Source organism: Lissotriton helveticus, chromosome 7 (genome assembly GCF_964261635.1).
Source record: "Lissotriton helveticus chromosome 7, aLisHel1.1, whole genome shotgun sequence".
Taxonomy (NCBI): Eukaryota; Metazoa; Chordata; class Amphibia; order Caudata; family Salamandridae; genus Lissotriton; species Lissotriton helveticus.
The window spans coordinates 1,921,743,488-1,921,767,842 of NC_136068.1; the positions used below are offsets into that span (position 1 = coordinate 1,921,743,488).

The 24,355-nt window shown below is 45.2% G+C and overlaps 1 protein-coding gene across 1 annotated transcript; it reads right to left on the bottom strand.

Moving 5' to 3' along the window:
• Positions 1-1,099: 1,099 nt before the first annotated feature.
• On the bottom strand, positions 1,100-15,342 carry LOC144770898 (uncharacterized). Its single transcript, XM_078655691.1, has 4 exons — positions 15,162-15,342; positions 7,421-7,636; positions 2,674-2,783; positions 1,100-1,768 (listed from the first exon to the last, which is right to left on the bottom strand). Exons 1-4 carry the CDS (start codon positions 15,253-15,255, stop codon positions 1,748-1,750), a joined length of 441 nt encoding a protein of 146 aa, XP_078511817.1. The 5' UTR covers positions 15,256-15,342; the 3' UTR covers positions 1,100-1,747.
• Between the last annotated feature and the right edge of the window lie 9,013 nt (positions 15,343-24,355).

Here is a 24,355-nt window from a genome sequence, read left to right on the forward strand (position 1 = left end):
TAAACCACATACATACTAACCAAGCACTGAAACTATTAGCAGGTGGCAATGTCTATCCTGATTTGGGCCCATTGGTGAAAATATAAATTTTAGTCCCAACAAATGGTGGCCTAAGGGAGCCACCCCGCCTTCCAGTTCGGTGGAAACGGCCAGGAATTTGGGCATACTTTTTGATTCGTCACTATCCTTTGACCATCAAGTTAGGAGTTTAGCAGGTAGCTGTTTTAACATCATCAAATCATTGAAAAAATTCTTTGATTTTCTTCCGATTGAATCAAGAAAGTCTGTGGCTGTTGCCCTTATACTTTCCTGCCTCGATTATTGTAATGGCCTGATGGCTGGAGTAAAAAAGTTGACACTAAAAAAACTACAAAGTGTCCAACACGCAGCTGCACGTCTGGTATTGAAGCTGCCCAGAAAATCTTCGGCATCTGTGGCCCTAAGGAAATTGCATTGGCTTCCTCTCCACAAAAGGATTCTTTTCAAAATCGTATTGACCTCTTTCAGAGCACTAAATAACATTGTCCCTAAGTATCTCTCAAAAAGATACTCACGCTACAATCCCACCAGAGTTCTGAGATCAGCAGGTTTTAACCTAATTAATATTCCCACTTTTCACTATAAAACCAAAGGGGGAAAAACTCTCAGCGTCCTGGCTTCCAAGGCTTGGAAAGTGATGCCAAAGGAGCTAAGGTTACTAGATCGAGAAGCCCCTTTCTGTAAACAACTTAAAACCTGGCTATTTAACTTGTCAGATGCCTATGTATTAGCTGCCATCTAGTTCTCACTTCTGTTGACTCTCTCGCTCCGTAGCGACGGGATGCCCCTTTCCAAATAACATAACATAACATTTAAACATAAAACATAGCACCCACATAGGAGGAAGACCAGCAGAGCCAGCATTTAACAGGCATGAGCCGTCTTGGAACAGCAATGATCCTTAACAGGGGAATGTACATATGCAAAATCACAATACACGTCAAATAAGTTTGAAGCACATTAACCTGTGTATTTTAAATCGGCTACCACGTTATCGTAAGTGAAAGAGGCACTATCGTAAGTGAAATAGGCACAAGCCCCACACCATAAAGTGACACTGTTGAAATTCTGCATTTATTTGTTTATTTTTACCATTGGTGACTACTGCGATTCTATACATTGTTAGACACACCAGGCAGTGCTGTTTCTTGAGTGTTGCTGGGCCCTTTCTTCATAGCTCATGGATGTCGTGCTCAGTGCACACCAGAAGGTGAATGTTGTCGGCCCACAGCTTCCGCATCAAATGTACGTGTGACTTAGGATCGAGTTTGTCAGCCTTGGGTCTCTGCATCACACGGTGAACCGTAGACCCTCTTGGCGGCCCGGGCCCTGGTGTTGTGTGTATCACCTCAGGCGTGCGCCGGGGTGTGGACCTCAAACCACAGCACAGGGTCGAGTGAGGACAGGACACGTACTGGACATTTTCAATACAAAGTGAGCCCTCTGGGCTTCCATGGGTCAGAAATGTTCACTGCCTGGACTTGGACAGAGGGCCTGATTTAGATCAGTGATGGATATCCCACCCTCCTAAATATAAATCTCACTATATCCTATGGGATTTATATTCCGACAGACGGGATATCTGTCACCGTTGTGATGGAGTAACCCGTCCACCAAGATCTGATTCAGGCCCAGAATTTGTTGTTTTTCTTCCGATGGCGATATAAACTCTTGCTTTGCCGTCCAGCGTCTCTCATAGCGCGTGGTTTTAGTGAGGTCCCAACCTTTCCTGGCCAAACAGAAAACAAAGATACAAGTATTACAAGAGATGGTGGCACCGGAAGTTACAATCTCCCTCCTTCCCCATCACACAGTTGTCCACTCTTGGGGTCCTCTGCTGACTCTATGACTCGACCAGCAATCTATCCCGGACACACCACAGAAGTAAGACATACAGTATCATATGTCATACCATAAACCATACGTCACAGAATGCTGCATATCATTCTATATATACCACAGCAAGCTCTACCACATCATATCACACCAGGCCACACCACATATCATCCTGCATTCTTTTCCAAAGACTGCTTCTACAGCACACAACACATCCCATACGGTACCACAAACCATCAATCTTTGCAGGAAGTGACATCACTGCATCTTACAAGCTCAATATCAAGGGGAAGACATCAATGGTTTTCCATCAGCACCATCTCTAAATGAGGAAGCCAGACAACTCAATCACTTTCCCCAGCATTCATCTTTACAGGAAGTGACATCACTACATTTTCCATCACACAACTCTACATGAAGTGACATCACTGCATTTTCCACCAACCATCTCCACAGGAAGTACATCACTGCATTTTCCACAACCCGTGTCTACAGGAAGTGACTTCACTGCATTTACCACCACCCAGCTCTACAGGAAGCACAGCACACCATTTTCCAACACTAATCTCTACAGGATGCACGTCATAGCATTTTCCACCACACATATCTACAGGAAACACATCACTGCATTTTCCACCACTCGTGTCTACAGGAAGTGACATCACTGAATTTACAGTATTCATCTCTACAAGAAGCACATCACGCATGGGCCAGGAAACCTTGGAAGGGCTGCGTGAATCTGACACCATAGGACTCATATTACGTCAATGGAGACGTACCTGCCTCCTCTCTGCTTACCTTCTTCTTGTCCGGATATCCCTTTACACTGCTGTCTGAGCTACAAGTCCTCTCCTTGCAGAATTTCTTGGTCTCTCCTGCACAGTCAGCGTCGCTCGTGCAGGCTTTGTCTGGGGAAGAAACACAAAGGTGGTGTCAAGTCCTCTGACTTACTCCCGGAAGGATCACTCCTCGCTGAGCACAGACACGCGCAGTGAGGTTGCCACAGAGGCCCCATTGAAATAAAGATGTCTACCCCTGTCCTTGGGTCCACACTAAAGCTACCGATACTAAAGGGGCAAAGTTAAGGCTGGTGACTGATTGGCCTTTTTTCCTTCTGGGTCCACCCTGGGGTTCGCTTCTTTGCAGTGCCCGCGGCACTCGTTACACAGCTGAGGTAAGATGAACTCAGGGGTTTATTAATGAGAGCCCTGCGTCACTTATGCACCACGTAAAGTTGTACATGCATGATGCGGGGATCTAATGTAGATTCATGAAGTCAAACTGCGTAGCTTTGTGTGGCCACACAATTCATTAATAAGGCGACCAGGCGATTGACAGGCCTATGCCACTGGAGTGTCAAAAAAGCTACAGCGGCGCAGGCCTCTTGTAAATAAGCCCCCAAGTGCGATACAGCTGAAGTGAAATACAGAATATTAATAAAACTAACACAACTTGTCAACTAGGACAGGAGGTGGTGGGTTTTGATAAACCAAGAGCAGGACGGGTCGTGTAAAGGAATCTAAACAAATGCAGCTGTTGCATGTGAGGTTGACGCGGGAATCTAGCACAACGAGAAGTCACAAGGGTTGAAAGTTTGTCACAGGGTAAGATGCACCTAGGAAGTAGGCAGATTGTAGGGGTCAGAAGGAAGCCCTTAATAAAGTCTAATCAGAAGGAAACGCTTAAAGGAGTCTAGTTTGCAGCCTAAAGCATGTTGACACACGTTCATTGGAGTTTGAAGATGCTGTGGGCAGGGGAGCCTGGGACGGCCGGGCCATGAATTATGGATCTGGCAGAAGGGAAAGGTTCCAGGGGTGTGTACTTCAATAAAATATCTACTTGTCCTTGGGGCAGGTTGCTTCATAAATCTACTTGTCCTGTAATAAAATCCACTTGTCCCTTTGGTGCCACGAAGTGCGGCGAAACATTATGGCAGCAATCTCATTATATAAGAGCTCTGATAAAGCAGATCTACATACTGGGGCTGAAGGTAGTGGTAAGCAATAGTTCCAGTGATAAAATGCCCTTTTGAGTCTGTGCAAACCGACTAACTTGCATGTTAAGGGTTTTTAACAACCCTTCTCTAATCTTTTCCCATACTGAGAAATGTTGCAAATGTACTCCTGACAATGGCAGACGTAAACCTTCCTCCAGAGTTGGAAAAAAGTGGTTGGAGGAAAAGTGAACTCGCAAACACTCAGATTTTCACATGAGCAGATCTACGCATGCATATTTGCTCATGCTAAAATGCAGTTCACAAATATTTTCTAGGAGTACTATTTCTTGTCCTACTTCTTGGCGATTCACGAAAGCCGTATGGCTGCACTTAATGCAAGGACACATATCATGGGTACACTTTTGAGACTTTCTTTAACAATTGGGCCCCTAATTTGGTCTGGCGTTGACCATGGCCTTTTGCGTTTAACAAAATTGTCTCTCTCTCTGTATTAGCTGGCTTCAGTGTGAGTGGCAGCATTCTGCTCTTTCACAAGGAGCATATCGGCCCGCAAAGTAGTTTTGTTCAGTGCCAGTAACTGCTGCGGCAGTGTGTGCTTTTTGTGACCAAAAACTATTTTTGCTTTTGCCAATGTTAAAATGGCGAGGGCCCGGCAGCTCCCACAACAATAAGGTTTTATAAAAATAATGTCAAAACAATTCACACATTAACAAAACAAAAAAACTAACCACACATTTCAGACCTATTGGCTTTGCGAATGCTTGTTTATTTTTAGGATGATGGTCCTAAGGCCGCTCCATCAAATGTGTCTAGAAGGTGCCACTAAAATAGCATTCATTTTGAATACCTGCACGACATAGCTGTTTTATGGATGATAAAGAGAACTGGTTGTGGCCAATAAAATGCCTTCATCCTAAGTTGCTGGGCTACATACAGAGCTGAAGGGTCACATATGTCTTTTTAGGTGGCTGAGAGGAATATTATGAAACAAAGAGGACTTCAAAGGTAACGGGCACCATTGGTGGCAAAAGAAGTGTCAGTTCAAATGGACAACTTGTTCATTAATGTTGGATTTTTCTTATAAGTGAGGAGAGCCGGTGGAGGTCCTCTGAAGATGAGGAAGGAGACTCTGCCTCCTGAAGAGATGAGGAGTTGTTTAGAGGTCCAGGGAGATATAGACGTTTATAGATGAATTAGGGAGTTGCTAATGGGTGTACCAGACAGTTTGTAATGATGTGTACCAAGGATGTCTGCTGTCACTTTCTAAAGCTCTTTTCTGCCTCGAATAAAAGGGATCTTCAATCAAACGATGGGGAGTGCCTGTATTTCTCCTAGATTATATGCAAGTGACTCCTCCTGGCATGACTGATGCCTTCAGCCCATCACTAAAGAGACAGCATTCCCTACTCTTCTGAAATGGTCAGTACTTAATTTGTGCCGGTGGTTGCAGGTGGAGGGCACTGGCGTTCGTTTGTGGGTAGCAGGACTTCTTTTCAGTCATCAGAATTTTATCCCAACAAGATACAATGGGAGAAAAGGTTGAAAGAAGAAGGAAGAGAGAGCACACAGCCTGCAGGAGAAAGCAGAGATAAAAAAGAGTGAGGAGAAGTGTCTATGAGCGCGGGGTAATGGCAGAAAGAGGTGTGAGGTGGAATCAAGACCAGACAGCCTGGACTTTCATAAGTTAAAGAGAAAGGAATTGTAGGATGGTGAAAGGAAGAAGCATGAGGTGGAATGAAGACCAGGCATTAAAATATTAAGATCAAGAGACAGGAAGTGTCACGTGGTGGAAGGAATGAATATACCTCTTTGTCCCGCAGTCTTTCTTTCTCGAATGGAATCCCAATGCGGTCATTATCACGACCGCGTTGTGATTCCGCATACCATTACTCCGCAAGTTGGAATATAATTTACTATTACAACTCCAGTCTGTGCGGACACTAGGAAAGGTGTTGGGGCCTGATTCACAGAATGTACTTAAGACTCAATCCTAAATTTACTACTATTTTGGTATTCACAGAATGCACTTACTACTTTTGGCATTCACAGAATGAACTTACTACTTTTGGTATTCACAGAAGTTAGGATTTTGTCTTAAGTTTGTCTTAAGATAGACTTAAGTTAGGATTTTGTCTTAAGACAAAATCCTAACTTCTGTGAATACCACAAGTAGTAAGTTAATTCTGTGAATGCCAAAAGTAGTAAGTGCATTCTGTGAATACCAAAATAGTAGTAAGTTTTGGATTGAGTCTTAAGTTTATTCTGTGAATCTGGCCCTTGGTTTTTTAATCCAACACCCCCTCCTCCCTCCCCGCAAGTCATTGTTCCGACTTGCAGAGTAATGGTATGCGGAATCACAACGCGCTCGTGGTAACGACCGGGTTGTGATTCCAAACGTCTTTAACGTTGTTTACCGGAAGGAATAGGCTTGAGATGAACACAAAACGAGCCTCTGTATTTATGAGGTAAACAGACAGCACGTGTGGGGTTGTGAAATAAAAATAAAGTGTAGGGTGGTGGAAGAAGAGGCATGAGGTGAACCCAAGACTAGGCTTCCCTGGAATTCATGAGATAAAGAGAGAAGAATAGTAGGATTGTGAAAAATAGAGGCATGATGTGCATTCGACACTGGGGAGCCCCTGTAGTCATGAAATATAGACAAAGTGTAGGGTGGTTAAAGAACAAGGATGGAGTCAGAATCTATACTGGCACCTTGGGTATTGATGAGATAAAGTTGCAGCAAGGGTAGAGTGGTGAAAGAGAGAGGCGTGAGATGGATTTGCCCTTAGGCTGCGTTGGTATTGATGAGATAAAGAGGCCGGAAGTGGAAGGTGGTGGAAGAAAGAGGCATGGGGGGAATCATCATTAGGCTTCATTGGTATTCTTGGGATAAAGAGGCAGGGAGTGTAGGATGGTGGAAGAAAGCGGAATGAGGTGGAATCGCCATTAGGCAGCGTTGGTATTCATGAGCTAAAGAGGCAGGAAGTGGAGATTGGTGGGAAAAAGACACAAAAGGTGGACTCACGACTAGGCTTCCCTGGAATTTATGAGCTAAATAGGAAGGAAGTGGAGGGTGGGGGAAAAAAGAGGCATGAGGTGAGCTCAAGAATAGGCTTCCCTGGAATTCATGAGCTAAAGAGTCAGGAAGTGGAGGGTTGTGGAAGAAAGGGGCATGAGGCAAACTCAAGACTAGGCGTCCTTCATATTCATGAGATACAGAGTCAAGAATTGGAGGGCAGTGGAAGAAAGAGGCATGAGATGATCTCAAGAATAGGCTTCCCTGTAATTTATGAGATACAAAGACAGGAAGTGGACGGTGGTGGAAGGAAGAGACATGAGGTGATCCCAAGACTGGGCTATCCTAGAATTCATGAGATAAAGAGACAGGAAGTGGAGGGTGGTGGAAGAAAGAGGCATGAGGTGAACCCAAGACTGGGCTATCCCAGTATTCATGAGATACAGAGCCTGGAAGTGTACGGTGGTGGAAGAAAGAGATATAAGGCGGAATCAAGACTAGGCTTCCCTGGTATGCTGCAATGTTAGCATTCAGCAGAACCTTCCCAAGTAGATCGGTAGAACATTACTCACAGGGGATGAGTTCCAGGCACCGCGTGCCGCAGCTGGTCTGGCAGCACTTCTGAGGAGTCGGACATTCTGAGTGGACGCTGCAGGTCTTGGCTCGGACATTGGTGCAGTCCGGGGCTGAGCTGGGCAGGGTCCCCTGGGTAGTGCAGTTCACAGCTGTTCCATTAGTTCCATTCACACAATGAGGAGTAATGACATCCGGGCAATACCCGGTGCTCTCTATGGATGAACAAAACATACACAGCATGTAATACAGAGCACGCACTTCAAAGAAAGCCTTAGCGGCACGATTTGGCGTAATGGGCAGAGTTTGAAGTCACATGAATTTGCTGGAAATGATGGCACCGAAAATCATGCAATTACCTCATACACTTTGTTTTCAAGTCTATTTACATTTCGAAACCAACCCTCATTATAAGCATTTAATGATTTTCACAGCATGGAACAAAGAAAAAACTGGATACAACGCATTCAATCAAAGATACATTTGGGAATACACAGAATGCTTCAAGAACTTGTGCTCTCTTAGCATGTGAGCTTTAAGATTTCATTAGTTGGTCCTGTGAATGGCGTGTGTAACAGTAGTGTAGAGTAGAGCTGCCTCAGATGAATGGCGTGTGTAACAGTAGTGTTACGTAGAGCATCACTGGATGAATGGCGTGTGTAATAGCATTGTAGCGTGGAGCTGCGGCAGATGAATGGCATGTGTAACCGTAGTGTAGCGTAGAGCTGCCACGAGTTGATGGCATGTGTAACCGTAGTGTAGTGCAGAGTTGCCACCGGTAAATGAAATGATTAACAGTAATGTAGTGTAGAGCTTCCCTGGATGAATGGCGTGTGTAACAGTAGTGTAGCATAGAGCTGCCGCGGTTGAATGGCGTGTGTAATAGTAGAGTAGCATAAAGGAGTAGTGGATAAATGGGGTATGTAACAGTTGTGCCTGAGAATGATGTCAGGACTTGAATATTCACTCACTCATCCACGTGTACATTTCATAGACTTAAGCGCCAGCGCCAGAGATCTGTCCGCAACCTACATGGCACTTCTGCCTTAACTGTGCATATTCCATGAGTGATGAAAGCTTGGAATCGTCTGCCCAGTGCATCTGTTGTGCAGTGAGTGGAAGACTGCCCTGACTGCCTCCTATAAGAGAGGGAAGCTTGGACTCGTCTGCCCTGTGCATCTGTTGTGCAGTGAATGGAAGACTGCCCTTCCTGCCTTCTATAAGAGAGGGAAGCTTGGACTCGTCTGCCCTGTGCATCTATTGTGCAGTGAATGGAAGACTGCCCTGACTGCCTTCTATAAGAGAGGGAAGCTTGGACTCGTATGCCCTGTGCATCTGTTGTGCAGTGAGTGGAAGACTGCCCTTCCTGCCTTCTATAAGAGAGGGAAGCTTGGACTCGTCTGCCCTGTGCATCTGTTGTGCAGTAAATGGAAGACTCCCCTTCCTGCCTTCTATAAGAGAGGGAAGCTTGGACTCATCTGCCCTGTGCATCTGTTGTGCAGTGAATGGAAGACTGCCCTTCCTGCCTTCTATAAGAGAGGGAAGCTTGGACTCGTCTGCCCTGTGCATCTGTTGTGCAGTGAATGGAAGACTGCCCGTACTGCCTTCTATAAGAGAGGGAAGCTTGGACTCGTCTGCCCTGTGCATCTCTCGTGCAGTGAATGGAAGACTGCCCTTCCTGCCTTCTATATGAGAGGGAAGCTTGGACTCGTCTGCCCTGTGCATCTGATGTGCAGTGAATGGAAGACTGCCCTTCCTGCCTTCTATAAGAGAGGGAAGCTTGGACTCGTCTGCCCTGTGCATCTATTGTGCAGTGAATGGAAGACTGCCCTTCCTGCCTTCTATAAGAGAGGGAAGCTTGGACTTGTCTGCCCTGTGCATCTCTCGTGCAGTGAATGAAAGACTGCCCTGACTGCCTTCTATAAGAGAGGGAAGCTTGGACTCGTCTGCCCTGTGCATCTGTTGTGCAGTGAATGGAAGACTGCCCTGACTGCCTTCTATAAGAGAGGGAAGCTTGGACTCGTCTGCCCTGTGCATCTGTTGTGCAGTGAATGGAAGACTGCCCTTCCTGCCTTCTATAAGAGAGGGAAGCTTGGACTCGTCTGCCCTGTGCATCTGTTGTGCAGTGAATGGAAGACTGCCCTTCCTGCCTTCTATAAGAGAGGGAAGCTTGGACTCGTCTGCCCTGTGCATCTGTTGTGCAGTGAATGGAAGACTGCCCTTCCTCCCTCTATAAGAGAGGGAAGCTTGGACTCGTCTGCCCTGTGCATCTCTTGTGCAGTGAATGGAAGACTGCCCTTTCTGCCTCTATAAGAGAGGGAAGCTTGGACTCGTCTGTCCTGTGCATCTCTTGTGCAGTGAATGGAAGACTTCCCTTCCTGCCTTCTATAAGAGAGGGAAGCTTGGACTCGTCTGTCCTGTGCATCTCTTGTGCAGTGAATGGAAGACTGTCCTTCCTGTCTTCTATAAGAGAGGGAAGCTTGGACTCATCTGCCCTGTGCATCTCTCGTGCAGTGAATGGAAGACTGCCCTGACTGCCTTCTATAAGAGAGGGAAGCTTGGACTCGTCTGCCCTGTGCATCTGTGCAGTGAATGGAAGACTGCCCTTCCTGCCTTCTATAAGAGAGGGAAGCTTGGACTCGTCCGCCCTGTGCATCTGTTGTGCAGTGAATGGAAGACTGCCCTTCCTGCCTTCTATAAGAGAGGGAAGCTTGGACGCGTCAGCCCTGTGCATCTGTTGTGCAGTGAATGGAAGACTGCCCTTCCTGCCTCCTACAAGAGAGGGAAGCTTGGACTCGTCTGCCCTGTGTATCTGTTGTGCAGTGAATGGAAGACTGCCCTGACTGCCTTCTGTAAGAGAGGGAAGCTTGGATTCGTCTGCCCTGTGCATCTGCTGTGCAGTGAATGGAAGAATGCCCTTCCTGCCTTCTATGAGAGAGGGAAGCTTGGACTCGTCTGCCCTGTGCATCTGCTGTGCAGTGAATGGAAGAATGCCCTTCCTGCCTTCTATGAGAGAGGGAAGCTTGGACCTGTCTGCCCTGTGCATCTGTTGTGCAGTGAATGGAAGAATACCCTTCCTGCCTCTATAAGAGAGGGAAGCTTGGACTAGTCTGCCCTGTGCATCTCTCGTGCAGTGAATGGAAGACTGCCCTGACTGCCTTCTATAAGAGAGGGAAGCTTGGACTCGTCTGCCCTGTGCATCTGTTGTGCAGTGAATGGGAGACTGCCCTTCCTGCCTCTATAAGAGAGGAAAGCTTGGACTCGTCTGCCCTGTGCATCTGTTGTGCAGTGAATGGAAGACTGCCCTGACTGCCTTCTATAAGAGAGGGAAGCTTGGACTCGTCTGCCCTGTGCATCTTTTGTGCCGTGAATGGAAGACTGCCCTGACTGCCTTCTATAAGAGAGGGAAGCTTGGACTCGTCTGCCCTGTGCATCTGTTGTGCAGTGAATGGAAGACTGCCCTTCCTGCCTTCTATAAGAGAGGGAAGCTTGGACCTGTCTGCCCTGTGCATCTGTTGTGCAGTGAATGGAAGACTGCCCTTCCTGCCTTCTATAAGAGAGGGAAGCTTGGACTCATCTGCCCTGTGCATCTCTCGTGCAGTGAATGGAAGACTGCCCTGACTGCCTTCTATAAGAGAGGGAAGCTTGGACTCGTCTGCCCTGTGCATCTGTGCAGTGAATGGAAGACTGCCCTTCCTGCCTTCTATAAGAGAGGGAAGCTTGGACTCGTCAGCCCTGTGCATCTGTTGTGCAGTGAATGGAAGACTGCCCTTCCTGCCTTCTATAAGAGAGGGAAGCTTGGACTCGTCAGCCCTGTGCATCTGTTGTGCAGTGAATAGAAGACTGCCCTGACTGCCTTCTATAAGAGAGGGAAGCTTGGAGTCGTCTGCCCTGTGCATCTGTTGTGCAGTGAATGGAAGACTGCCCTTCCTGCCTCCTACAAGAGAGGGAAGCTTGGACTCGTCTGCCCTGTGCATCTGTTGTGCAGTGAATGGAAGACTGCCCTTCCTGCCTTCTATAAGAGAGGGAAGCTTGGACTCGTCTGCCCTGTGCATCTGTTGTGCACTGAATAGAAGACTGCCCTGACTGCCTTCTATAAGAGAGGGAAGCTTGGAGTCGTCTGCCCTGTGCATCTGTTGTGCAGTGAATGGAAGACTGCCCTTCCTGCCTCCTACAAGAGAGGGAAGCTTGGACTCGTCTGCCCTGTGCATCTGTTGTGCAGTGAATGGAAGACTGCCCTGACCGCCTTCTATAAGAGAGGGAAGCTTGGAGTCGTCTGCCCTGTGCATCTGTTGTGCAGTGAATGGAAGACTGCCCTTCCTGCCTCCTACAAGAGAGGGAAGCTTGGACTCGTCTGCCCTGTGCATCTGTTGTGCAGTGAATGGAAGACTGCCCTGACTGCCTTCTATAAGAGAGGGAAGCTTGGAGTCGTCTGCCCTGTGCATCTGTTGTGCAGTGAATGGAAGACTGCCCTTTCTGCCTCTATAAGAGAGGGAAGCTTGGACTCGTCTGCCCTGTGCATCTGTTGTGCAGTGAATGGAAGACTGCCCTGACTACCTTCTATAAGAGAGGGAAGCTTGGACTCGTCTGCCCTGTGCATCTGTTGTGCAGTGAATGGAAGACTGCCCTTTCTGCCTCTATAAGAGAGGGAAGCTTGGACTCGTCTGCCCTGTGCATCTCTTGTGCAGTGAATGGAAGACTGCCCTGACTGCCTTCTATAAGAGAGGGAAGCTTGGACTCGTCTGCCCTGTGCATCTGTTGTGCAGTGAATGGAAGACTGCCCTTCCTGCCTTCTATAAGAGAGAGAAGCTTGGACCTGTCTGCCCTGTGTATCTGTTGTGCAGTGAATGGAAGACTGCCCTTCCTGCCTTCTATAAGAGAGGGAAGCTTGGACTCATCTGCCCTGTGCATCTCTCGTGCAGTGAATGGAAGACTGCCCTGACTGCCTTCTATAAGAGAGGGAAGCTTGGACTCGTCTGCCCTGTGCATCTGTGCAGTGAATGGAAGACTACCCTTCCTGCCTTCTATAAGAGAGGGAAGCTTGGACTCGTCAGCCCTGTGCCTCTGTTGTGCAGTGAATGGAAGACTGCCCTTCCTGCCTTCTATAAGAGAGGGAAGCTTGGACTCGTCAGCCCTGTGCATCTGTTGTGCAGTGAATAGAAGACTGCCCTGACTGCCTTCTATAAGAGAGGGAAGCTTGGAGTCGTCTGCCCTGTGCATCTGTTGTGCAGTGAATGGAAGACTGCCCTTCCTGCCTCCTACAAGAGAGGGAAGCTTGGACTCGTCTGCCCTGTGCCTCTGTTGTGCAGTGAATGGAAGACTGCCCTGACTGCCTTCTATAAGAGAGGGAAGCTTGGACTCGTCTGCCCTGTGCATCTGTTGTGCACTGAATAGAAGACTGCCCTGACTGCCTTCTATAAGAGAGGGAAGCTTGGAGTCGTCTGCCCTGTGCATCTGTTGTGCAGTGAATGGAAGACTGCCCTTCCTGCCTCTATAAGAGAGGGAAGCTTGGACTCGTCTGCCCTGTGCATCTGTTGTGCAGTGAATGGAAGACTGCCCTTCCTGCCTTCTATAAGAGAGGGAAGCTTGGCTTGTTGCTGTCTCACTGAAGCTGTTCTGTGAGGAAGCAAAGCTTGCACTGCTGCTACACGATGAACACCAGGTCTGTGACTTGGAAAGCTTCAGTTACTGTCGATCTACCTTTACCTGTCCTCTGAAGGAGTAAAGTTTCCACTGTATCTGCCCTGTCCTAAGAAGAAGGGGCCTTTCCACTGCTGCTGTCCCATCACAAAAACAAATGGTATATTGACTTTACTTGGTAACATGGCCAGTGAGCAAGGGGCTGTTTCACAATAGTTGATGTGAGACACTGTCACCTATGATCCTGAAGAAGGCGCCTGACCCCAAAGAGGCAAAATTATAGGGCCAAAACATGTTTGTAATCTTGTGGCAGGGAAACACCAGCAAGAAACGTGTTTAGCTCCTCCGCACACAATTGTAATATAGGTGTGACATTTTAACAAAGGGAGAACATAGATAGAGACCTATGGGGCACAACCACACTCTAAACAGGGAAATCCATAAATGGGGAACATATACCGAATGAACGATAGTGCTCTTGGATGCTTCCCAACGCACTATTGTAGCGTGCCGCACTAACACAGTGAGAGTTCATCACCCATATGAGAAAATTAGGATGCATTAATTCCATTAGAGGTTTGGATCTTTCTTCGAGGAAATGTGTAGTTCTTGTTTGTTTATTTCTCTTAACAGGGAGTGTAGAACAGCCCTTTCCTTTGTCTCTATTTTACTGTATTAGTTACCTGTGTAGTACCAGTCCCATATGTATGAGAGGACCCTGTAATGTCCCTCCTGCTTCTGGGACCTATCTGTGTTTATTCTTTGTGTTAGGAACGTTGTGCTGTTGCTACCCATGTTGTACCTTTGTTGTGATCTGAAGCTCAATATTGAACTTTCTACTACATAAAGGACAAAATTCTTCCCACTGCCAATGCTTGTTTGAGCAGAGTTTACTTTTGGTTTTACATGTGTAACATGCCACTTTTTGAAAAGAGTAGATGAATTAAAAGAAATGTAAAACATAGCGGACAAATCGCTCCTTGTCACGTATAACACGTTCGAACAAGGCGTGTGTTTTAGCCAATAGCGCTTTGCATGCTGGGATTTTTATCCCATAATGACCGGGTAAACATTATAAAGCAATACAAGCCCCGCAATGAACATGCATTTGGCGAGAAGAGGCAGTGAGAAAGGAAGAACATGGAGCTTGCTCCCTCGCTCCGAGCTCACCCTTGGCCTAGAGCAGGGGTCTTCAAACAAGGGGGCGGGCCCTCCGAGGGGGACCTCAAGTGATCCCAGGGATCTCAAACTGGGGGGCGGGCCCTCCAAGGGGGACCTCAAGTGATCCCAGGGGTCTCAACTGAGGGGTGGGTCCTCCTAGGAGGGCCTCTAGTGATCCTGGGGGGGAGGGCATCAGGCTCTGGCCAAAGGAAGCATTATGCTCATAACCACCACCCCATTTCTAATAATCACACTGTGGGTACTTTTACACATTAGTAAGGCCTGCCCGAACAGAATAGTATGTTTGGCAATCATGTATTTGAATGCATTTTTTAAAAAGTAATAGAACTTAACAGCAGTGGTGAAATAGGTCTGGACCTATTTAAACATTGGCAGTTTAATATAATATTTGTGGAAATGTTTGAGGGGGTCCTTTGTGGTTTTTGTTTTTTTCACTGGGGGGGCATTAAAAAGTTTGAAGACCACTGGCCAAGAGGTTGGTTATTGCTCGTTAAGGTCAAAATACTCTTTAACACTTGTGACGGCCGGTGGCGCTGTCCCCTTTTAACACTGTAAGCTGGCACGGTTTGACCTCAGGGTTGGGTGAGGGATAGTCACCTCCACCTCAGGCCAGAGTGGGCCATCGGCACATCTGCCATGTTCGTGGTGGAATCCATGGACCTCTCTGTGATTGATGGAAGGCGGGCACTGGTGTGGATGAGGCGTGCACTGTCATGACCTAGTCTAGTGGAATCGCTCAGTACCCACGCCCCTCATCTTGCCCACGGGAGTGCCCTATAGCATGTTCACCACGGGTTCCTCAACGCAAGCACTGCCAGGACCCCGTAAGGGCCTTCGTCATGCCGTGCATCACAAACTCACCGTTGGCATGTCTAGAAACCTGAATTGTCTCACTCGCTCAGTCACTCACTGACTCACCTTCACTAGATCCATGGCCGACAGACCTCGCTCGGCCACCAAGAGCCAGGACGGCCAACATTGAGAACACCAGAGCCTTCAGCATGACGGCCATGTCTCCGCTCTTCAGATCCAAGGCAGGAGAGGAGGAGGATGCACTGCTTGGCCACCAAGAAGAAGCACATCCCCTTTATAGCCAGAGTCCTCCTTTACCTGACACCCTTGTCACGCCCCCACCACCTGACAGGTTTATCGCCTCATGAATACCCATGAACGGGATGGTCAGGTTATGCATCCTGTCCTCTCCGCCAGAGGGCCACCAGCGGGCGGCTCCTTCCTCTCAAGGCCATGCCCTCCCATTGTTGACTTGCCTTTGAGACCAGTTTACCTTCTAAGGAGTGAGTCTGCAGGACTCACCCATGGGTGCCAAATGTGACACCCTTGACGTGTATCACTGGTAGGCGCGACAGTGCGTGACAGATTCCAAGAAGTGCGCCAAGCCAATGCCTTCAGGCGCCGACTGAAACCTCACGTCTCACACACTCATGAGTCAGCACAGAAACTTGAACTCTCCTGGGACACTAAGGCTGCCTGTCCCATTGTGGGGTTCTTCCTTTCAGTCTAGGAAGAATTCTGCATTGAAAGTGTAAAAATATTGTTGGGGTGGCGCTTGTCTTGTTGAAGGTAAATGTACATCAGCATTGATTCTAATTTTAAAACAAATCCATCAGGCCTGTGGCGGATGGGAAACTTTCCTCGGTCTGTCAACGTAGCAGCTGCCACTGTGATGTAAAGGAAGGGGTGGGACGTGGGACCTTACACCCGGAAGTGACGTCCTTCAGTCCAGTGGGCTTTAATATACCTTTAGTGAATAAGTACTTTTAGTACTAAATCAAATCTAATTCAAAAGATTGTAAGACGCCATTGGCGCATTCTCAACTGTACTAATGAGAAAATAGAGCAACCATTGTTTGCTTTTAAGCGCTCTAGTAATCTGCGTGACTGCTTAGTACACACCCGCCCACAAGAGAAATTACAAGATTCCAATGAAACCCTATGGGACCTCCCACCAGTACAAGGACACCATCCTTGTGGTGGCTGTTCTATGTGTGCACAAACATGCAGAACTACTCAAATTGATATAGGGACAGGCCACCCATGGTTGCTCAAATTTTTTTTATCTATTGACATGCCCGTGCAATGAGAGGTATATCGGGATGACGACTCGGAAGGTTCGGACACGCATGTTAGAACATAAGAGCTCTTTTAAATGCAAAAAAAGTGTGTCCAAACTGACTAAACATTTTCTAGAACAAAATCACAAAGAAACAGAGTTCAGCTGGTCAGTTTTGGAAAAACCACACATTCCAGCTCATATTGGGGATGTGACCAGGTTTCTCTTTTTAAAAGAACAAAAATGGATTTACCGACTACGCTTGGATAGCCATGGGCTGAACGATGAAATACCCTGGACCACCATATAAGCCCACATGAACACCTGCTTTAATTGGTGATAAGATATTGACAAATGTACTCATATGTGCTCTATTATGGCTTTTCCCATATAAGCAGAATCTGGGTGCTGAGTATAACTATACAATAAAGATACTATCCATTCTTGAAGAAGGGGATGTTTTCTATATATTTCATACAAACAGTTTAGTTTTTACAACTCCTGTGCCATTTATATCAGAGGTGCACTTGTTATAGTTTTCTATAGAAAACTCTCATATTTATATAATGGCATGTAAACACCACATAAAGCATCGTATGCTAGAGGGAGGTTCTCACCCTCCTGGTACTACTGTTCGAATGGGTCTGATGTCATTTTGCAGTTCTATACCATCACACGTTGGACGGACGTCCTTGCTCCTTATAAAACTACTGTTCGCGAGAGTCTGACGTCATTCTGTAGTTTTCGAGCTATCGCGAGACTACGCGCGAGCCCATGTGGGCCATGGTTCTTCCTGTTTACAAGCAGAGATAACTGGAAGGTAAGACGCCCAGCCATGTAAAACAATATGTTCTCAACGAGCTATACAAACATCATCATCGTATTATCTCGCAAATAACTCATGAGATACGCCCGACTCCTTACAGCTGGTGTTTACCGAGAGGCGGGGTCACGTTTGTGACAAATAAAAACACCTCGCCCCTCTCGATCGTTGCCTCCCCCTAATTCGGGACCTGCATGAGGTAACGACGGAGAGGTGAGGTCGAGCGATGATACAGCCCGCTTTTGTTAATACTTATTTAATGCTTAGAAGTAAGCTAAAAAGAAAGCCTATTCAGGAGACTATGTTGACACGATAGGCTACTTGTAGCTTTTTAACATTACTAGATGATAACGTTAGTCGAGATTAATTTTTAAAGTCGAGCCTTCTGTGAATTGAGAGTGCACGGTTAGTAAAGATGTTAGGAGCAAGGAGTACAGGCATGCTAGCTGATAGAATGCGAGTTGGAACGGAATAGACTTGTTCGCCCGTTTGCACTCAAGCTTTCCAATTCGTTATTGTTCCTAGAGCGTGGCCTCATTTAACCCTGAGTTTGAGTTCAGGAGAGGTGAGGTCCATTCCCCGGTATCGCTGGGTGAGTGAGTTTTCCATTCAATTTTCAAAGGATGAAGTGGCATAATATTTTCCCTAGTTTTTTGAATGGTGGTTCTATGTTTGTGTTTGTATTGTCGTAGATCACGATTAGGATCCACTTACACGGAGGAGCAGTAACCAACCTATTGTATCCTTTCACTTATTATTATATATGTTACATTTATTAGCAATTTTGCCCTTACACTTCGCAGTAGCAACGTTACGAACAGAGGCCCTGAAGAAAGCCTTGGGTCTTCCCCGTTGAGGCTGAAACATGTTGGCCATAATGCAGTAAATTTGTTTCACACTGCACTCTTGCACTGTTCTATTTGTTTTAATTAGGAAGAGGCCATATTCCTAATAAAATTGTCTATTTTTTGTCCTCTATCCTATTTTAACTCACCACACTCTTGTTTTGCACTGCACTTCTACCCATTGGTCTATATCTATTTGGTCATCATGTGCTTGTGGGCAGTGACCCCGCTCTCCTACAGGGTAATGTTTGGTCTCAATGATCTAGAGACTCATTACCTCTGAGGGATGACCAGATGATAAAATTGATCATACAATACATTGATGGGTATCCTATGAACTGAGCGGGTTCTATCCACAATCACTGACACACCTGCTGTTTAAATATTGTTTATCCCACTCCAATTATCGTTGTATCCATTTAGATTTGATCTAGAATGTATTGAGGTTTCCGTGTATTCCTCTGTATGAGACCCCTAGGTTTCTTTGTTATTAATAAATTCACAGCATAAGAAACAAAGTTTAGGCTGTTTAATCCCCGAGTCCGGCACCACCTCACCTTACCAGCATCAGACTCTATGCAATACCTCACTACAGTTCCGTAGCCCAGAACTTTCACACCGGTAGGGGTGAATACTTGGCTTCGCACCCCCTCTATAGCACACTCTAAACACCCCACAGAGGTTACAGTGCTCCTAACCTTCTCTTCCCACTTTTTTTGCCCTTTTTTCCCTTACTCGCTTCAACGGAATCACAAAATGGCGACCAACACTTCCTAGTTACAACCGCTCGCAGACGATAAGCAGCAAGCTAGTGCTCGTAACACCTCAGCCAATCAGATGGCAGAATTCCCAAATATCGATATCTGTAAATTTCGATATTTCTCAAAAACTACTGAACTGATTTACACCAAATAAACAAAAGCGTGCTTTCTAGGCCAAGACCTTTCTCCCTGCCAAATTTGGGGTCATTCCATTCACCCGTTCGACCTGTAGCCTTGTCTAAAGTTTCCTATGGAAATTAACATGGAGAAAACACATTTTGGGACCACCCTTTTTTCTCTGCCCCTCCTTGACGAATCACCCCCAATCTTTCAACACAGGAGCTGATATGAACAAAGAATTTGTTTTGAACATTTCATGAAGATTCATCAAACGACGCCAAAGTTATAAGCATAACAAAAAGTGCTCTTCCTATGGAAACTTGATCTTAGCTATAACTACCTACTGGCGACCGCCAGTAGGTAATATATATATATATATATATATATATATATATATATATATATATATATTGCACAAATCTCTCAGAGAAAGAGAATAAGTCGGCACTCACAAAGGCTTCTTCCCAATCTTTTTATTGTTATCACTCCAGCATAGTAAAAATAACCAACGCGTTTCGCAACTGTATGTCGCTTGTTCACGGTTAGCCGTGTTAACCGTGAACAAGCGACATTCAGTTGCGAAACGCGTTGGTTATTTTTACTATGCTGGAGTGATAACAATAAAAAGATTGGGAAGAAGCCTTTGTGAGTGCCGACTTATTCTCTTTCTCAAAGAGATTTGTGCAATACAATCAAGCGGGGCTCTGCTTGGAAGTCGTAGCACCGGCGGTGATACAGAGCGCCATTGGACTAAAAAACTTGAGCCAAGACTGTGGATATATATATATATATATATATATATATATATATATGTATAAATATATATATATATATATATATATATATATATATATATATATATATATATATATGTTCGCCACGATTCGCTTTTATAGAACAAAAAATAGACGGCACTCCAAAGTCTCTTGTCCAGAAAATAATTTTATTTGGCAGACCCCCTGCCCCCTCGACCAACGCGTTTCAAAAAAAAAAAAATATATATATATATATATATATACATGCCGAGGTGCGCCTTCTCCACGACTGAATAAACTTGCTCACCTGCACTTGGGTCTCCTCTCTATTTCTGCGCCATCGGTATCCGTGACTGGGCTCCAGGCGAGAGAAAACTGATATTGTTATATATATATATATATATATATATATATATATATATATATATATATATATATATATATATATATATATATATATATATATATATATTTATATATATATTCACTGAAAAAACCATAGGTTTCACACACGTTATAGTTAAAAAATTTGCATTTAAAAAACCTTTGAAATTCACTGAAAAAACCATAGGTTCCACACATGTTATAGTTAGCTGGACATTTCACTCATACAAAACCATTGAAATTCCCCCGTTAAAGATAACTATAACTCGCGCACCCGCAATGCACTGTTGATGACGTCACATATTACATCACTCATGACATGGTCAGTGGCATCACTCATGACATCACTGATGACATCTCAAATGACATCACTGATGACATCATCCAGTGAATGTGTGTCTTTCTGAAAAATAAATATTTTTTATATATGTATATCTAAAGTTCGATGGAAGCATAAATAAATGGGTAAATAAGTATCTAAATGGATGTTTTTTTGTCAAAATGTTTGCGTAACTCACTTATTAAGTGTATCTTAGTGAATACATGTATAAGCGAGTTATGTTTAAATATGTAAATATTTGTATCACTGTCTCACTTTGTCTATAAGTGGCTGCATGGGTTGGTCAGTAGCTACATGTGTGTCTATATGGGTTATTAGTTGATTTTTTGAGTATCAGTATGAGTGTCTGTATGGTTTGGCGGGGAGCATTACACAGCGCATAGATGCATGAATGAGTGACTCACTGTATGTGTTTTGAAGACAGTATGTGTGTAGGACTGTATGAGTGGATGAGTGTGTGTATGGGTGTGTTAGTGAGTGAATGACTGTCTCAATAGTGTCTTTATGAGTAAGTACATATGCTTTAAACTAGTATATGTGAGTATTGATATATATAAGTGAGTATATGTGAGAGTGACAGATTAGAAGAGTTCCTGTATAAATAAGTATGTGTTTCTATAAGTGAATGTTTAAGAGAGTAAGTCTGTGTATGTTTCTGTAGAAGTAAGTGTAGTGGTGTGTTTATAGCTGTATATGTAAGTAAATGGATGTTTGACAGTTTTATTTGCATGAGTGAGTATCTGTATGGATGAGTATCGGTGTGTAACAGGATGTATAGATGTGTGAGTATATATGATGAGTTAGTACATGTATGAGTGACTATATAAAAATGTTGGTGAATGAGTGCATGTGTATGTAGATGGAATTACTGAATAGGTTGTTGTAACTGGTATTGGTATCTCCATTTTTTTGAAAATTTTTGTTTCTATTTTTCAATGTGTGTATCAAAGGTTACATTAAGCTGAGAGGAGGTCTGCCATTCTGTCACAAGGATGATTTCATCAGTGATGTCATCAGTGATGTCATTTTAGATGTCATCAGTGATGTCATGAGTGATGTCACTGACCATGTCATGAGTGATGTAATATGTGACGTTATCAACAGTGCATTGCGGGTGCGCGAGTTATAGTTAACTATAATGGGGGAATTTCAATGGTTTTGTATGAGTGAAATGTCCAGCTAACTACAACATGTGTGAAACCTATGGTTTTTTCAGTGAATTTCAAAGGTTTTTTAAATGCTAATTTTTAACTATAACGTGTGTGAAACCTATGGTTTTTTCAGTGAATTTCTAAGGTTTTTTAAATGCTAATTTTTAACTATAACGTGTGTGAAACCTATGTTTTTTTCAGTGAATTTCTAAGGTTTTTCAAATGCTAATTTTTAACTATAACGTAGGTGAAACTTATAGTTTTTTCAGTGAATTTCAAAGGTTTTGTAAATGATCATTTTTAATTGTATTAATTGTTATATTTTCTTTATACTGATTTACTACATTATTTTAAATTATTTATTTTTAGATATTTAATTTTTTTTAAATACATTACATATTTTTTATATAAATTGAAAAGTACAAGTTTTTAAAAATATGGAAATTGTAATATTTTTTTTTATTTATATATATTTTATATAGCAGGCAATGATATCCTATGAAAGGAAATTCAAGTTACTGTAGCTACGGTTAGAATTACTTTTCAGGATCAATAGTGGGCTGAGAGATGCAGCACTGAGGTCTCTCCTGATAACAGGTGAGTAAATCGGAATTTGTAGTTCGGCTGATTTTTGAGGAATATTTTAAAGTTCCAAAACTTCACACTTAGAAGAATTTCCAAGTAAAACATGTCAATGTTAGCCTATGAAAGGAAATTCAAGTTACTGTAACTACGATTAGAATTACTTATCAGGATCAAAAATGGGCTGAAAGATGCACCACTGAGGTCTCTCCTGATAACAGGTGAGTAAATCGGAATTCGTAATTCGGCTGATTTTTGAGGAATTTTTAAAGTTCCAGACCTCCACAATTTTTTTCAAGTGAAACCAGTCAATGTTAACCTATGGAAGGAAATTCAAGTTACTGTAAGTATGGTTACAATTACTTTTCAAGATCAGTAGTGGGTTGAAAGATGCAGCACTGACGTCTCTCGTGATAACAGGTGAGTAAATCGGAATTCGGACTTCGGCTAATTTTAGAGGAATATTTCACTCAATAGTCAAGGTGGGGACGGGGCCTGAGGAGACATGTGTGCCAACACGCCCTGTGGCACGTTTTAGGTTGGGGAATATATTCCTCTTCAATCCTGAGGTCATCTGTGAGCCAACTAGCCCATCAGATACCTCCAGTTTGCGCCAGGGAGCTGCGTTGCAGAGAGGTGTTCAGAGGGCACGCCCCCTTTTTACAACACTCTGCAACGCAGCTCCGTGGCACTTACAAGAGGTACCCGTTGGACTGATTCGCCCCTGGGGGACCTCTGGATTGAAGAGGAATATATTCCCCCAAGCTAAAACGCGTCACAGGGCGTGTTTGCACACATGTCACCTCAAGCCCCGTCCCCTACCTTCACCACTGAGCAAACATGCCCCGTAACGAGTTCTAAGTTGGGGGATTAATTCCCCTTGCATACTGGAGGTCCCTGGGGGCCAACTAGCCCACCAGGAACCTCCAGTATGCGCCATTGGAGGTTCCTGACCCCCTAGGCCTGCTCAGGGGGTCCCCGCAATTTATTTATTTATTTAAAATCCCAGGATACGCGTAGGGTACGCGCACCCTGCTGATCCCAAAACAAAACATTAAGGTACCACTCTGCAAATGCAACCCCTGGCTCATTTGCAGAGGGGGAAATAATTTCCCTTGAATACTGGGGGTCCCTGGGGGCCAAGTAGCCCACCAGGAACCTAGAGTATGCGCCAGAGGGCTGCCTTGCAGAGACGTGTAAAGAGGCCACGCCCCTTTTTACGTGTATCCTGGGATTTTTCTTTAAAAAAATGTATATCTTTGGGGGGCCTTGGGGGTCCTTGTGGGACCCCCTGAGCAGGCCTAGGGGGTCAGTAACCTCTAGTATGCGCCAGGGGGCTGCCTTGCAGAGACGTGTAAAGAGGCCACGCCCCTTTCCACAACACTCTGCAACGAAGCTCCGTGGCACTTACTGGAGGTACCGGGTGGGCTACTTGGGCCCCAGGGACCCCCAGTATTCAAGGGGAATTACTTCCCCCTCTGTAAAGAGGCCCCGCCCCTTTTTACACCTTTCTGCAACACAGCCCCCTGGCGCATTTGCAGAGGGGGACCTAATTCCCCTTGCATACTAGAGGTCCCTGGGGGCCAACTAGCCCACCAGGAACCTCCAGTATGCGCCAGGGGACTGCCTTGCAGAGAAGTGTAATGAGGCCAGGGACCCTCAGTATGCGAGGGGGAATTATTTCCACCTCTGCAAACGCGCCAGGGGTCGCGTTTACAGAGAGGTGCAGGGAAGGGGCATGGCCCCTTCCCTGGTTTAAAAAAAAACTTTTAAGAAGGGGGGCTGTGAAGCCCCCCTTCTTTTTCTTTTTTTTGGGCCCTTGGGACCCCATCCCCCAGGGTCTGCCCCCAATTTTTTTATTTTAATTTTTTTAAATCGGAAGGGGGCCGCGTGGCCCCTCTCCCGTGGCCTATTTCGGCCCCGGGACCCCAACTCCCGGGGCATGGCCAACATTCTTTTTTTATTCTTTGTGGAGGGGAGCCCCCCTCCTATACCCCCATTAAGGCCCCAGGTTCCCCATCCCCCGGGGCCTGCCTTTTTTATTTTATTATTTTTTAATTTTTATGGGGAAGGGGGGGGGGGATTTGGGTCCCCCCCACACTTTTTTATAAAATATGCCCCCGGGATTTTGTCCCCCCGGGGGCTAATATTAAAAAAAGCACACCAGGTTTTTTTTTTCCACGGGGTAAATACATTGTTTTTGGGCCTTGGGGGTCCTTATGGGACCCCCTGAGCAGGCCTTGGGGGTCAGGGTGTTTCTACCCTGCCCCCTTTTTGCGT

Bases quoted from the DNA above. Each gene is read 5' to 3' on its own strand.
- LOC144770898 (XM_078655691.1), bottom strand. From the start codon at position 15,255: ATGGCCGTCATGCTGAAGGCTCTGGTGTTCTCAATGTTGGCCGTCCTG. The intron at 7,637-15,161 runs GTGAGTCAGTGA...GTTCATCCATAG, and splicing joins CGGCCATGGATCTAGTGAAG to AGAGCACCGGGTATTGCCCG. The intron at 2,784-7,420 runs GTGAGTAATGTT...TTTCTTCCCCAG, and splicing joins GTGCCTGGAACTCATCCCCT to ACAAAGCCTGCACGAGCGAC.